Source organism: Schistocerca nitens, chromosome 3 (genome assembly GCF_023898315.1).
Source record: "Schistocerca nitens isolate TAMUIC-IGC-003100 chromosome 3, iqSchNite1.1, whole genome shotgun sequence".
Taxonomy (NCBI): domain Eukaryota; kingdom Metazoa; phylum Arthropoda; class Insecta; order Orthoptera; family Acrididae; genus Schistocerca; species Schistocerca nitens.
Genome location: NC_064616.1, coordinates 866,211,104 through 866,228,244, shown reverse-complemented (window position 1 = coordinate 866,228,244; position 17,141 = coordinate 866,211,104). Strand labels below are relative to the sequence as shown.

At 38.3% G+C, this 17,141-nt stretch overlaps 1 protein-coding gene across 1 annotated transcript in view; it reads left to right on the top strand.

Moving 5' to 3' along the window:
• The window catches only part of LOC126248901 (arginine-glutamic acid dipeptide repeats protein), a 169,142-nt gene that overhangs the window by 70,425 nt on the left and 81,576 nt on the right, over positions 1 to 17,141 (top strand). Inside the window, exon 10 of the mRNA XM_049950374.1 lies at positions 13,425 to 13,535. Coding sequence (XP_049806331.1) covers positions 13,425 to 13,535 — 111 coding nt within the window. The remainder of the gene's footprint in view (positions 1 to 13,424; positions 13,536 to 17,141) is intronic.

Below are 17,141 nucleotides of genomic sequence, written 5' to 3'. Positions count from 1 at the left end.
GAGGTATGTATATTGGAATTGATCATATTGTCACACTGAAACCCCAATAAAGTCCAAATCTGAAGGCAGGGTTGTCAATAAAGTACAACACATGAAAGCACGTTTAGTACTGATGCCAACATACTGCCAGAACAGGACAGAACTAACCTGGGGCGGAAGAGTGCAACTGTTTGTACGAACGTCAAATATTCCAGAATGGTGTTGTTTATACAAATGTTGAATATTCCATAATACACAAACATCACAAACATATTTCAAGAATCTTCCAGAAATGGTAACTACTAAATAACAAATAATTTCTGGTGATTGGGTTGGAACCAGTGACCAACAGCACAACAGCCAATGACACTAGCCACTGCATCACACTGCATGCACCACAGCTCACCGCATTAGAGATGGGTAAACTCGTTCGTCCTTGGGAACTAGTTCACTGCTGATCGTTCTTTTTTGGGAACTGTTCATTTTTACTCGTTCACCGTTCATTTGTGCTTGGTATATGGTTCTTATGAAAAACTGAAAGCTAGTAGTGTAGGTGACTGAAGGATGGAGGGCACCAAGAGGGGGCACTTGCCTCCCCCCTGGAGTATAGAGTATTTATTCATTACAGAATTTTACACACTTTTAGAAGTAATTTCTGTGATTCTGCAGAACCTCTCGTTTAGCCAACTGTAGCGTTGTGTGGCTGATCGCAGGGAAATAATATAGGGTGGTGCACAGAAAACCGGCCCCGAGTACAGACTGCTCGCCAATTACAGGTGATGTGTTGCCCGTTACGAGCAGATGCAACAAACAGACAAACATGTAATAATTAGGCAGTGAAGAAATAACAAGCTAATGCGAGCAACAATTGCAAAACAATCGATGATGATGTGTAGAGAGCTGGAGAAGAGAACATGAAAATCTCGCGCGACGTGCATGGGCTATAGCTCATGTAGTCTTGTAAACCTGTTGGTGGCTGTTTCCCAACTTAATAGACCACAAGTGTCTTGTATAAAAATTCTTGTTTCGACTTCCACTACATAGCTATGCTACGTTGTAAACAATAATCGTTTACACCCAATATATACCGCACGTTGTCTCTGAGTTCGTAGGCGAAGTAAAGACTTTATGGAAGCATAAAATAAAATGTGGTTTTCTCATCATACTTGCGTCACACGCTTAGTAAAAATTAGGTTTTTATATCGCCTTATTAAAGTTAATGCAGCAATAATAATAATAATAATAATAAAGGATAAAGTTGACATCATACCAATTATACTATCAACTACAGGAGTCATACCACACAATATCCACCAGTACATCAATGCAATAGAGCTACATCCAAACGTATATATACAACTACAGAAATCCGTAATTATTGATACATGTTCAATTACCCGAAAGTTCCTAAATGCAATATAACACATACCGTACAGTTAATAGGAAGTGACGCTTGATCAAGGTCCGCGTCACTTTCCATTCTCAACCAGACTTAACGTCTGAGAAAGTAAAGAAATAATAATAATTAAGTTCGCAGTAGTAAAGTTTTTGGTTTGAAAGCTCCTTCTGAACAAATGTTTTTGAGATAATAAGTAAATACGATTTTATGGTGATCTATGTGTTTTCAAATGGAGAGGCACCACTTTTCCTACTGAGCCAAAATGACCCACAACCAACTTTTTTTTTTTTTTCCCAAAGAAACCAAACTAGTGGGTAATGCAAATTGGAAACAACCAAACTTAAAAATAATTAGAGCCTTCCTAAATGTAATGTTTTGTATATGAAAGCTACACGAAAATCGTTTTATATGAATTTTCTTACACTAAACATTAAGCAAATTATTGAAAGTTAGTTGCTAAATCAAGTCGATGAAACCAAAAAATATATGAATAACAAAAAAACTTGCCTTGTTATAAGTATGTCTTCTGCTGTTCATCGATATAATGAAGTGAGCTGATATGCCCTTTTATTACCTGAAAAGACGTACGTATTACATACAACGTAATTTTTATGTAATTTACGTAACTATAAAATACTTTTTGATTACCGGTCACTGACGCTGAATAGCAAGAGACAAGTGCAAGAACAGTTTGGAACACATGTAAAATGGGCGAGCGCAGTGAATGAAACGAACAACTGGATACTGAACTAACTAGGAGCAGTCGGAAGTGGAACTGAGACAGGTGGTCATGCGAAGAACGACGAGTGCGGCCGAGGGAGGCCGAGACTGAGACGAGCACGCGACCGAGGCTGGAACGAGAACTGCCGAAGTGACCGGCGCGACTGAGGTGAACTAGTGAACTATGAACCGATCGTTCCTCGTTCCCGGGAACTATAAGTAGACCGCCGCGACCGAAAGTGAACTACAAACCGATCGTTCTTTGTTCCCGGGAACTATAAGTAGACCGCCGCGACCGAAGTGAACTATGAACCGATCGTTTCCTGGAATTCGTTCCTTGGTCCTTTCGTTCATCTTGGTGAACCGTTCCTTTGCACCCGTTCGTTCGCGAACTGCCCATCTCTACATGGCATTACTCCCTCTCCTGAAGAAGGCCTCATTGCAGCTGATTACGGCACCCTGGAGCTGGATCTTGTCAATGGCCCTCTGTATGGCTGTGCTGGCAGATCCTTATGTTCTGGTTATGTTGTCACAGCATCTCCTCTGTGATGAGCATTAGAGGTAGTCCCCCTTTCATCATTGATTTGCATCTTTGGACAATAGCAGGACTTCATTTTCTGCCCTCGTCTTCTTGATGAAGGGTCATAATCCTCAGACAAGTGACAGAGGATACAATATAGTCAAAAGTTATGCTTCAATAACTTTTATAGTAGTCCAACATTCCACATAAGTGTAAAACTCCATACATAGTCTACTGGGCTGTGTCTCACTATCCAGTGCTTTATGTTATAGTGGTCGTCTTTCTCCTGGGCATCCAGGTTCTGTATGCAAGCCAGCTGCCTTGCTTCTTCTGTCCTGGTTATGAGATGTTTCATGTAGTCATCATGAGTATCGACCAGTTGAAATGAGAAAAGTTTGTCCATTGTTTTGAACTTGTGGCTCTAGAGCAGAAAGAACAGTGTGAAAACTATAGTGTCTTGCTCCACTGTGTTTTATGCGAATATCATGATGGGAAGTATTGTACCCAAGTCATTCTGTGCAGTGTCAGTGTACATCGAGAGCATGTCTGCCAACATCTTACTGACATGTTTTTGTAGGCCATTCATCTGTGGCTGGTAGGCAGTTATCCTGTAAGTGTTGTCGCAATGTGAAATTGCCCCGATACTATTCTCAACTGGAAAACTTTTCCACCATGAGAGATCATCACGTGGAGAGCACTGCACTTTAGAATGATGCCTTCTACAAGGAACTGTGCAATTACTGGAGCTTCAGCAGCCACATTGTTTTGGTGACAACATTGTGGGTGAGGTAGACTGTGCTGACTATTATTCATTGACTCCCTTTTGTCAACTTAGGGAATCTCTCCAAGAGGTCACTTCCAATTTGGTGAAGTGGTGCTGCTGCAGGCAGGATTAGTACCAGATGCCCCAGAAGTAATTGCAACACATGCATTTTTTACAGTGGCTCACATAGTGTCTAATGGATCAGTAGAGACTTGGTGAGTGATACCTGCATCTGATTTGGTCTCGAGTCTTCACAAATCCCAGATGAGTGTCATGTCGACATGATGTTGGAATATAATGGAAATACCTTGGGGTTGCTGGCCACAGATGAGCTGGATGATGAGCATCAATTTCCACCTTATCACAGTGTGTATACGACCCGGGACAACCGGGAGATCTGGGAAAAACCCGGGAATTTTTTCATCCGAGAGAAAACCAGGAAATTTTTCAGGACTCCAGGAATTTTTCATTGTTTTAGTTTTCAGTTAAATTTTTGCAATTTTGACTGGTAAGAACCGATATTCTAACAAAGGATATTATTGTATCCTGCTACTGCAGAATAATACTTCAACAATAATACATAAATGAGAGAAAAAACGAAAATAACTTAAATTGCAAAGGAAATGCACCATATGCAACGACGACACACAGCGCTCATGCAAGGGTCTGCCAACAGAAAAATTTGTCAAAGGCTTTAGGAAGACTATGCAATAGCTTCATAACAACAAATTGCCTCCGATGAGCGTGAAGTCACAACTGTTTACATTAGATTTATTTTAGCAGTTACGAGTGGACTCATGCGTATGCGCAGTTGAGTCGCGTTTGAGCAGTAGATTCTCCCGCTTCTGGCTACAGGAATGTGGTTATTGGCTGTGCAAGCAGTCGCAGCAAGCAGCTAGTTGCTACCAGGAAAAGGGGGCGCCAAATTCATATTCTGGAGGAGAAAAAAAAAACTTGTTTCACAAAGTGCCTAGCATCCAGCGCACGTTTGTCTGTCGATTATTTTGAAACGCTTCCCGGTTGGTTTTTGAACATATTTTAAGTTGATTTCTGAATGAATCATAAGTTGATTTTTGAAAGTGTGCATAGTGTATGTGATGTCTCTGTCAGGAGAATCCTCGTTGCATCTAGAAATAAACTTTCTGCAGACGAAAGAGGTCGTGGCTATACGAGCTGAGCGGAGTAAAGCCAAACGGATGAATGTCAATCGCTGTCTAATTATGTGGTAGATTGGGTTTGTGAATGATCAGCTTTGTTATAATTACTACTATTGAAATCCCTAGATTCAGGCTACCAGAATGGAAATAAACGACTTACAGGAATAACAGGTGAGAAAGATTACATACTATCTTCTCGGTGAACTCAAGAAAATGAAATTTTGACAGAAAAGTTTTGACCAGGTCGCTACACTACTAAGGGCCAGTTGTACAGTTCCCGGCTAGCAGCTGCTTAAGTTCTATTTGGGAAGTAATGCGAAAAACATGTTGCACGAACACGTAATAACGCCTAACCGGAAAACAATCGTGGGATAACTGAACCTGTGATTCTGGCAGTGTTAGTGAAATTAATCGGCAAACAAATTTTGACAATGTTAGGAATAGCTGCAGAATTGGTGATGACAAGATTGTTTCTTAGAATGAGAAAGGAGAAGAAACGGAGACATTATACAAATTATGAAGAATAAGACGACTCCAAATTTATATAAAAATTTTGTAATACTACTTTTCGATCTTGTGCTTGAGAAACTGGTGCATATGAATGAAATGTGAAACTTTTTCCTAACATAAAGCTTTTTGCTTGTAGTAGGCCTACTAGGCATATGATATTGTTATTTTGTGGATTATATTCTGTCGTGTTTTAAAAATGGCCATTTGTGCCAAATCAGTCTTGTTTATTTGGTGTGTCTTACAAAATTGCTCCAATATCAGAAGCAGGCAGTGACAAAATAGATGTAATCAGATCGAGAAACCACACCAGTCTTGAGTATTATTTGTGTTAACAGCTTTTTCAGTATTAGATAACGACATTTTGATTTTTCACGTAGTGAATCGTTTGATGAGCTTTGGTGAGGTAATAGATTCTTTCGCAGAAAGGAAAGCATGCCATGTAAAGCTGTAGCAAGATTAGAGAGAAAAATTGCTAGGAGCTAAGGATTGAAGAAATGTGTACTTTCTTGCTTGTCTCTTTTCTTTATTGGTTTTGTGTGTCCTGTATTTAATTTTATGTCACACAAAACAGCAAGTTATTAGCTAATAGGCAATAAAGAGTGCAAATTTTCTGAAGAGTTCTTGTTCTCCCGATTACAAATAATCCCACCCGCTATTAATTGCAAGATTTTTTTATAAGAGGGGCCTGCTGTCAAACCGGCCGACTGGAAGCAGGAGAGGCACCACAGGACATTTCAACTTCCACTGTCCTGAATATAGTTTGATGGCATCCAGTACAAAATATACACATTTCAATTCCACAGAGCGAAATACAGTGATGTGCTATAGAAGAATGCTTTATGAAGAGGCGTGGCACTGCACTTCGGCACACTTGAGACCAAATAATACGTCTTACATTTCCTCGAACACATATGTTTTATGTTTCAGACTTTTCTGAAAGATGTGCGCTACAAGATGAACATATTTTTGAAAATTCGATCTTTTTTAGTATTGATCCAGTTCGCAAATATCATAGATCCGAGGCTAATGCGCAGAGCAGTCAGAGTTATAGTGGGTAGTCTCCACATGACCTGTGTTTACATTTAGCGATTTTGCTGTTTCCTCTTCGTTTACCCTCACGTCAAATGAAAACAAGACAGATGTCTGTGGCCGGGAGCTATGAAGTGAATTAAAATACATTCACATAATTACAGAAGGCTAAAATATATCATTAGTTTCAGATTTTATTTTATTTCCACCTTTCTGACTGTCAAGCATTAATCGCCTTGCAGAACAATGAAGTTATTTTTGTCGGTTTGCTAAAGAAATTTGACTTTTATTAACCTTTTCCGCAGAGGCAGTCAATGTATTTGAAACGAAATGTTTAATTCCACAGTACTGGCTAGTTTCAACTGTTCGCTGCATTTCAAGTGCACATTTTCATCTTCTAGCATGTATGGCGTTATGCCATAATAAAGAACCAAACATGATATAATACAGTACTGGTGCTCCAAGAAAATTTACATCCCGAAAACCACACTGAAAAGCTTAATATCAGGTCGAGATATACTTGATTGGGAATCTGGACATACGAATGTGCACTTGAAGTATGCACTTTAAATGTGCGCATTTTAGTTATGGTTCATGAAATTCCGATTCTCTTGGAATATCATCTGATGTCTTGTTTCTGTTATGACATAATGTATGATCTTTCAAGTGCGGTGACGCCTGTTATCTGTGCTCTCCATCAACTGCTGAAATGAACTTATTTCTAACAGATCGCTCTCTGGCAACTGCTGAAACGAACTTATTTCTGACAGGTAGCAGGAAAATATTGCGAAATGTGGTTTGAAATTTGTTACTTTCAAAGTAAATATCCTTTTACATATTTCTTAAATCACAGAGCGTATGACTCTCATTTAAAAAATCAGCTCTTTGATGATGAGCCATTTAGAAGAATTTCGAACCCAGAAGATCAGACATTTGTCATTATTAAAAATTTTACTGGCACATTTGTGTGATTCTTAAAGTGTAACACGCGCATAAAAGATCAACATTATATGCGAAATCATAATTTTTCTTGCAGCTTATTAACCTTAGACACCAATATTATATGTGAAAGCTTTGCTTTTCTTGTAGCTACACTATGTATATTAATTTAAACTATTAACTTTCCCTGTTTGTGTGTTCGTGCTACGTAACAGTGATGTTGCTGTTGGCTGACTACATTACATGTCCTATGCTCTGAATATCCGCTGTCATCGGCTGCCGAGATCACATGACATGAGCTATGACTGGCTTACAGAAACGCATCGCAATCTCTATTTCAATGATTCGGAAAGTAACATGCGGTGTTTGGTGGAATTCCAATGTATACTTTCGTAATACGAAAATATGCAACGTACATGTTGCTGCACATAAGACATTTCCAAATCGCGTGTTTTTCTCTGAGTATCGTTTTCTAAAGAGCCGGGACATTCTACGCCCATGTGTGTAAAACCTAAACCATTCAAAGTATTGATAAGGGAAAATATACTGTCACTTAACACGGGAAAAGCGTGTTTTCACCCGGGAGAAAGTGTATTTTTAACCGGGAAATCCGAGAAAATTCTGGGAATTTTTCTTCCTTGTTCACGTATACACCCTGTATCAGATCATAGTTCCTCTTATACAGTGTACCATTTATTTGTTGGTATCCTTTGGCTGGACCTTCCCTCTGTTCAGCAGCATTGTCATCTAATGCAGCAATTACTGAGATTTCACTCGTGCTGCCGTGTTCTGCCAAAGAATTCCTTGAGTGACAGTCAGCACTCTTCTGTTTGTGTCCATATTTTTGTACCAATGTGATGTCATACTCCTGAACCCTCAGTGTCTGTTTTGCCAGTTGACCCGATGGATTCTTTGGGCTGGTCAGCCAGTATAGAGAATGGTGATCTGTCTAAATAGTTAAGTGTTTGCCAAATAAATAGGGCCAGAACTTGTTTATGGCCCAAAAACCTCCAAGGCACTCCATCTCATTAGTTCTTCTTGAACTTGGAGGATACTCTGGCCGCATGAACTATCACCTTTCCAGCACCTTCCTGGATTTGTACTAGAACTGCCCCTATCCCACAACACATTTCAGCACATTTGTCAGTTGGCTTCGATATTCTTCAGATGTCTTAAAAAAAATGGCATTATCATCCAGATAGCAAAGTCCAATTTAGGTGTCAAATCAGGTTGTCCATTGTATTTTTGAAGATGGCTGGAGTATTTCATAGTTCAAGTGGCAATTCTTTGAACTCATAGAGGCTATTCATAGTTACGAAAGTAGTCATTTCCCAGTCAGCCTTGTCAATCTCGATTTGCCAGTAGCCTTATCTGTGTGTGCATTGTTGAAAAATACTTTACCCCTTCCAAGCAGTCCAGGGTGCAGTCAGTGCACGGCAGTATAAACAGAAGTCTCTCTTCGTGATTTTGTTCAGTCGTTGTAGGTAGTCAACTCAGAAACACCATGTGCTGTTCTTCTTCACAAGGACAACAGGAGAGGAACAAGGACTCTCTGAAGTGTTAATGATGTCATCTTTCACCATGTTTTCCTCTTACTCCTGAATTATCCATTCTTCAGCCAACAACACTGTATGAGCATTGGCTATTGGTGGCTGATCCCCAGTGTTAATACCAAGTGAGGTGGCACAGTTGCTAGCACACTGGATTCGCATTCGGGAGGACGACGGTTCAACCCTGTGTCCGGCCATCCTGATTTAGGTTTTCCGTGATTTCCTTAAATAGCTCCAGGCAAATTCTGGGATGGTTCCTTTGAAAGGGCACAGCCGACTTCCTTCCCTAACCCGATTAGATCGATGACCTCGCTTTCTGGTCTCCTCCCCCAAACAACCCAACCCCCAGTGTTAATATGATGTTTTATCATGGACTGCTTGGCCTGTCTTTCCTTCACTCTGGACTTGAAAGCTTCTGAAATTGACACAAAATAGCTATTACTTGCCGATGTTGATCCTCTGTCAAGCCAAATTCTATTGGCAGTTAAATCACAGCTTCCTCCCCTGTGTTGCCTGTAGTTGTAGTTTAGTAGGATTCTTTGTTGATGACTGTAAGCTGCCCTTCCTGGATTGTTTCAGCTGTTCGTGTGCACACACCTTTAGGGATGAATGGTGGCTGCTCGTGACAGTGAGGGATCCAAAGTTCTCCTTGACCCTCCACTATGTTTATGATCATTGCCGGCATGTAGATTTGTTTTGAGAGCCTGAGTAGCTTTTTACAATCAACAAAAACTTCACCTCATATTTGCCATTGACTGTAGAAATTATTTTTTTCACAATTGCAGTTTCAACTTTTGGGCCATTGTCAAGTGTTACTGCAAAAGATTTTGCTTCAGCACATGTCAGACTAAAATCCTCCGATAGGCATACATGTCTTAATCAGAAATAGGCCTTGTGAAATAAATAATTTCTACAGTCAGTGATATCCTTCAAGAAATTCTACATGACTGTGAGCCCAGACCATGAGAAGTTAATCAAAAACTTCACAGTCTAACTGTGCATCTTGACTGATGGCTGGGACTTGTCTTGTTGATGACAAAGGGATAACAATGTCTTCAATAGCCAACAACTGCCCAGAGCAATCTTTTTTATGTATGCTTGTTAGAATAGCTTTGTCAGTTTGGAGATCTGATCTTTCACAGTCTATGAATGGTTGTGGTGACTGCAAGAAGTCCTACATGCTGATGAAATGACAAGGATCAAACCTCTCTTCTTCACCATTCTCAATTACCTCTGAGCTATGTGGTCAGCATTCATGGTGGATATCTCTTTTGCACTCACTCCAAGATTTCTGGGTGCCGTACACTGTTGTCTCTCTACTTTTACTGTTTCGCACATGAGAGAAGTGAGGTCATGGTGGTCTTCCGGAACTGCCTTGGGGACCAAGGAACCACATTCAGGAGTCGACCGTACCACTTTCAGTGACTCTTTTCTTTGGGATATATTTCCTTAGTCCACTGGCACCACTTGATAAATTCTTCTGTTGTTTTGACATCCTCTATCGGAGGAGCTTGGTGCGTGTCTTCTGCGACTCCTTTTCTCATAAGTGAGGAAACATTCTGTATGTGTGACTGTGTTTTTGCAATAGCAATGGGCCTTGTTCTTTGGTTGTTCTTCTGTTAAGCAGACTTACTGTTGATTGTCACCAAATGTTTTCCTCATTTCAACCTGGAATTTGCCCCAGCTATTGAGCTTCTTTTCGTTGTTCTCCAGCCATTGCTGGGCTGTGTCATACAAATAAAAGTATACATATACCAGACACGTCGTATCATCCCACTTGTTATATTTGGTGACTTGGTCAGATCCTTTTATCCATTTCATCAGATCCTGACCAATATCCCTGGAAAACAGTGATTGATGCCTGATTTTCAGCTGACATCTACTGTTTTTGATTCCATCCATTTCCTGAATGTACAGATCTTAGGAACGATGTACTGCTTGTATTCCAATTCCTGTCCATGTAGGTGACTGCTTTTACATTGCCTAATTGGAGTCTTGGTGATGTAAATGTTGTGAAGCACCTGGCGCCTCCACCAAACAATGCCATGTCGAAATCGCAATTGAGTTCAAGTCCGAAGGCAGGGTTGTCAATGAAATACAACACGTAGACTGAAACAAATTTTATTACTGATATCAACATACAGCCAGAACAGAACTGATGGGGACGGGGAGTGCAGTTTTTTATACAAGTGTTATATGTTCCAGAATGCTATAATGGCAATCAAAAAGTTCCAATTTGAAGATGTTGCTGCAGCTTGTATGCAATGTAATGATTTTCTTATGCGGGTATATAAGCACCAATATGTGGGCAATGGATTAGTGTGGCTTTTGTGTCTTTCCGCCATGTGTACAGTAAATGGGGAAATATGAACTATGACCAGAAGGACTAATATGCTATTAATTCTTCCTTGGCTGCTGAAGGACGAACACCGGTGACATTCATTTGAGAATGAAAAATGCGTATGGGACAGCATGTCTGTCAAAAACCACCATTGTGGAATGGTACACCAATTTCTGTGCTGGTTTCAGTTTGACACAAGACAGTGGTTGATATGGGAGGCCAGCCTCATCTCTTACACCAGCTCAAGTGGTAGACACTTGGGCACTTGCCCTATAGTCCTAGTCTCTCCTCATGTGATTATCACCTTATCCCTTAAAAAAGTCTTTGAATGATCGACAGTTCCTGCCAGTTTGTGATGCGCAGCAAGCACAGACTTCTTCATCCAACAGGATGCGCTGTTTTACCAAACAGGTGTCTTTGACCTGTTGCTTTAGTGAGATGATTGCCTCAATGCTGAAAGTGATTTTGCGTGATTGGCATAGTAATGCTGGATGACACAGCCTTGAAACAGAAAATTTTTGATCACCCATTATAGTATTTATACATAAACTGGATTTTCCACCTATAGAACCACAATATATTTCAAGAATCTTCCAGAAATGATAACTCTAAAATAATAAATAATTGCTGGTAGTTGTGTTTGAACTGGCGATGTGCAGTATGCCAGCTGGCAACACTTATCACTGCATGCACAAGAACTGATGGCAATATTTCTTTGTACATACAAAACAATAATGTATGCTCTGTTGGTTGTGCGTGTCAGTGTCACACTTTATCTGTGACTGGCTGCATAAGCTGATTCCTAGGTCAGACAGGGGTAAGTGAATCATGCCTCTGAGGGAATTGTGATTTACTTATCCAACAATTGTTAATGCTCTGATTATTGTTAGAATGTTGCTTACATGCCGACTGAAGGGCTTTCTTCAATATAGCTATCAAATTGTAGATGTTATAGGGGGAAAGGAGTTAATTGCTCTTGAACATATCAGCATACGGATTTCAGATGTGCTCCCCTTTTATGTACTGTGTATGAGTGATGTCCTGTAAAATATAAAAGTGCACCTATACAGCATGAAATGCTACACTAAAATAGTGTGTATAAAATTCATATACTAGCTTTGTAGCATTCTTTTCATCTTATTATCAGGTTGGTGCACAAAAACAATGGATTCTGAAATGGCAATAGTTGGATGTTACCAAATGCCAACAAAGCACCTATAATTTCATTGAGAGTTTTGGATTTACTAAAATGGTCAGAGGCACTCAGGAACAGCAACAGAACATTTGTACCTGACACATTACGACAGTTATGACTGCAGTGGCCATTGAAAAAAACTGTTTCTGTAACATGGCTTTAGAAGATAAACCCTCTAAAGAAATGTTATCAAGTACACAATGTGAAAAACAGTAGGGCTAGTGAACTTTCCTCCTCATTTTTAATGGGATACCAGTGATATTGAGCTACATTTTTATAACAGTGACTTCTCAGCATTTTCAAGAATATGGAAAAGTGTGCACAACTGATTCCTCAGGAGCTTGATGAATAATTTTTTATCTGTCACCTGGAAGAGTTGCTTCTCTGTTATTCTGATATAAGAAAATAAAAAATATAATTACACACAAAGCACTCTCACAAATTAAAAAAAAAAGGTTTTTATTAATTGTCACTATCCTGTTCAGTACCTTTGTAATGGTGATTAGTGAGTGCTGCATATATTATTTGGTATTCATTGTTGAAAACTGGTGAAAGAATGCATGCTGGAAGATATTGCATCCCATTTACTGGGCTGCAAGGCATAAAGACTAAGCCAGAAATGGTCTTTTACTGTGCAGAAACTACATATTATTGATACTCATGTGCTGACAAACTTTTTAGGCATATGGACAGTTTGTAGACAGGGAAAACTTTTGCATTAAAGCCACCCATTGTATTGTTTTAGAATAGCATTTCACTCAGATATATTTAAAATTTGTGACAGTGTTGCACTAGTGCCTCATAAGGATAAGTGAATAGCATCGTCTCATGCAAATGTGGATTTATTATTTTCATCAAATTATTGTTGTTTCAAAGTGCACCACAGAACCCAACATTTCATGTGCAGCATCCTAATACACTTTAATAAATATTCATGTTGTAATATGGTGCATTGCGAGATGTGAATGTGATATTTGTACATATTCTTTCTGGTATGCCATAATGCCTAACAAATCTGCAGTGTAGTTGAAATAAATGATTGTCTGGCATACCTTTAGTTGGGGGATAATATTATGAAATATGCTTTGATATTCATTATTTTGTTTATTAACGTTGTGTGATATTGTAAATCAGGATATTTTGAAATATCCAACTGTTAGTTATATCAGTTAATTTGTTTATAATATATTCAGACAAATATCCATTTCAACTGTCATGGTTTTTGGTCACAATGGGGTTTATCACATAGTCTTTGGAATTACACACTTTGATTTAGTTGACATTAATATAAAATTATTCCATTTTCATTTCTTTACTTGCAGTCAAAACCAGAAACTCCAACAAAAGGGAAAAAACGATCAACGATAGAGGTTGAGAATGAAGAAGAGAAGGAAGTTTCACTATTCAAGCGCAAAAGAAATGATAGGGCAGATGTAAGTAGTATTCATAAGAACATCAAGACTTCCACCTTTTTTGTTGTTTGGTTGTTAAATTTTAAGTAAAGTGGATGTTAATTTGTTATGTGACTGAAGGGTTTTTCATGGCTGTCTGCTGGATTCAGTTATTGGCCCTACATTAATTTTTGACAGTGAGATTTGCTGCCAACTTATGTTGACTGCAGATGAATGCTAAGCTAAACTGACACAGTTTGGTGTCTCAGTCCAGGATTCATCTGCAGTCACCTGAAAATTGCATCAAATCAACGCAGTAAAACAACCTGGTAGAATTTGATTTAGATAATTTTTATCACTGAAGCTGTACGTTATGCAAATTTTTTAGACATGAAACTGTACTCATTTTAAGAAGATCGCTTATTATCTTTTTATGGACTTCATATCTTCCTTTCTTTTTTTACATAGCCAACAGATATCTTATTACTCCATTTCACTTAACACCCATCCCCTCTTCCACCTCGTACTTTCTTCTCACTAACTACTCATCTGAATCTTTCACATGTAGTGTCACAAATCAGTTATTTGATTTTCATATGTTTTGAGTAACACACGTCATCTTTTCTGTTTTTATCTGCCACTCTGTCTCCTCCAAATTTCCTCCCACCTTTGCCAAAAGCAAAGGGCATATTTTTTCCCTACAACTTCATGGCAGTGCCTTGTATGAGGTAAGTTGTCTTTCATATTTCACATGGATTATTTATAGCTGCCATAGGCAAAGAAAATGGTTATAAAAATCTCTAATGATTTTGAGTCTGAAAACAATTGTTTATGGGCAATAATGTGAGGGCTTTCATTCACTTGATCATGGTAGTGGAAAATGTATAACTAGAGTCCGCCTGCTTAGTTGAACAGTAACATATTTTCCTACCATACAGTGGGTTCCGGTTCGATTACAGACAAGTTGGAGATTTTCTCTACTTGTGGACTGGGTGTTGTGTTGTCCTCCTCATCCTTTCATCATCATCCCCGACACACAAGCTGCCCAATGTGGCGTCACCTGAAATAAGACCTCGACCTGGCAGGCAAACTTCCCCGGATGGAGCCTCCCGGCCAACAGTGCCATATGATCATTTCATTTTCATGTAAAAGTAGAAGTGATTTTCAGTAAAAGAAGTTTTAATGTTTAATTATTTATAAGAGTGGCTTGAAAACCAACTTACATCTTTATCTTACTAGGTTGGAAATGTAGATACTGTGTATTTGTTCATTTCTCATTCCAAGACGACATGAGCATTATTTGCTATAAAGGAAGATCTTGCCAGCTGTGAGACACTGACACCAATAGCTTTTTTCACCACAGTGTGTGGAGAGAATGGAATGGGTGGAATTATTCTTTACTCTTTGTGTCACTTGTTCTGCAGTGAGTGCACTGACATCTGCAGTGAACATGTGAATGGATAACTATCTGTTGACAACCATGTACTTTTAGCAAGAGCAGGCATTGCCCGCAGGGGGAGCTCAGATGGTAGAGCACTTGCCCGCAAAAGGCAAAGCTCCCGAGTTCGAGTCTCGGTCGGGAACACAGTTTTAATCTCCCAGGAAGTTTTGTTTTTTTAAAACTAAGTTTATGAAAACAGTTACAAGTCGCACTTTGTATTTTTTATTTACTGGTTTCGCTCTTCAAATGAAAAAGAGCATTATTGGAATATACACTGTAAAAGATACAAATTGAGATAATATAGAAAACTCACATTGACATTATGTAAAGTACATATTCTATTTCCAGTATGGTGACTTATTTTAAAGTTGGCTGGCAGCATTAAAGATTGTGTTTAAAGTTGGCTGGCAGCTCTATAAATTAAACTGGCTGTGCTGTAGTGTTTAAACTTATGTCTAAAGTGTGTTTAAAGTACAGCAGTAAATGATGATAAATGATGAAACTGACTGTACAACAGTACTTGTAACATCCATGGTATTGTGTATCCAAAAATAATTTACAACTAAAGAAAATGAAATTTACATTTTAGTTTCCTCTTTTATGGGTGTGTGTATAGCATGTCATATCTGTACACATCTGTTTATCTTTCAAAAAATACAAGTACATCTGTAAAAATTTTCGAAATACATTATAAAAATACATATTTAAAAATATCTTTACAAAAATGCATTTGAAACTACCATTTTTAAAAATATTTCTGGTAAGATAATAGACTGGTATTATATTTTGGTTGCTTATATACAGCACTTCGTCAATTAACCCATAAAATCCATGTAAATTACATTTGCTTTCTTCATTTGATTAATTTTGTGGGGTTTTCTTCTTTTCTAAAAAAATTCCAATTCTTCCAAAACATGTAACAGAGGACTTTTATCTGTGGTGTGGATAATTTTCATACTGTCTTGAAACTCACCTAATGTATGTTTACTTGTTCTCAAATGCACCCAAAAATTAAGTTCTCAGTTGAGGATGAAACTGATAGTAGCATCAATGTTCTCAATTTGTCAGTTAGTAGATCGAATGGGATACATATTTTTAAAGTTTACAGGAAGTCTACATATTCAGCTAGAATTATTGGGAGTAATTCAAATTATCTAATCCAACACAAAAAGCATATTTATATTCAGCTTTACACAGACTATTACAGTTACCACTCACGGATAATGACAGAGCAACAGAATTACAACCAAAAGTATGGCATTAGGAACAATTACCAAGAATGTGATGTAACGATATTGTACCACACTACACAGAAAATTGTTAAATGAAAGAAAAACAATAGTATAGGCAAGCTAGTAGAAAAGGAAAGGTATATTACACTCACATACAAAGGTCATGTAACAGAGATGTTTCCCAAGATATAAAGTTAAAGTAACATTTTGAAGCAGCAGCTCCCTTAGACATGCTCTAATACACAAAGAGAATATATGTAAGGACAAATACAGTAATTTAAGAATATATGAAATGAGTTGCCAGAATTGTCAGAGCATGTACATTGGCCAGACTGGAAGAGTGTTCAAAATACGTTTTAAAGAACATTGCAGTTTAAATTCAAATCATACAGCATTGGGCGAACATTTGAGAACAACTAAACATACATTGGATGAGATCCAAGCTAGCATGAAAATTATCCACATCACGATAAAGGTCCTCTGTTAAATGTTTTTCTAAGGCGCTGCCATCATGGACTGTGCGGCTGGTCCCGGCGGAGGTTCGAGTCCTCCTCGGGTGTGTGTGTGTGTGTGTGTGTGTGTGTGTGTGTGTGTGTGTGTTTGTCCTTAGGATAATTTAGGTTAAGTAGTGTGTAAGCTTAGGGACTGATGACCTTAGCAGTTAAGTCCCATAAGATCTCTCACACATCTGAACATTTTTAAAAATGTTTTGGAAGAGGTGGACATTTTCCTAGGAAAGAACAAAAACCACAAAATTTATTAAATGAACAAAGTGAATTTAATTTGCATGGATTCTTCCAGTTATTTGATGAAATGCTGTAGATAATAACCAAAATATAATACCTGCCGTATTATCCTAACAGAAATATTTTTAGAAATGGTAGTTCTGAATGCATTTTTGTAAAGAAATTTTTAAATATTTTTTTATAATGTATGTTGAACGACATTTTAATTTTTACAGATGTACTTGTATTT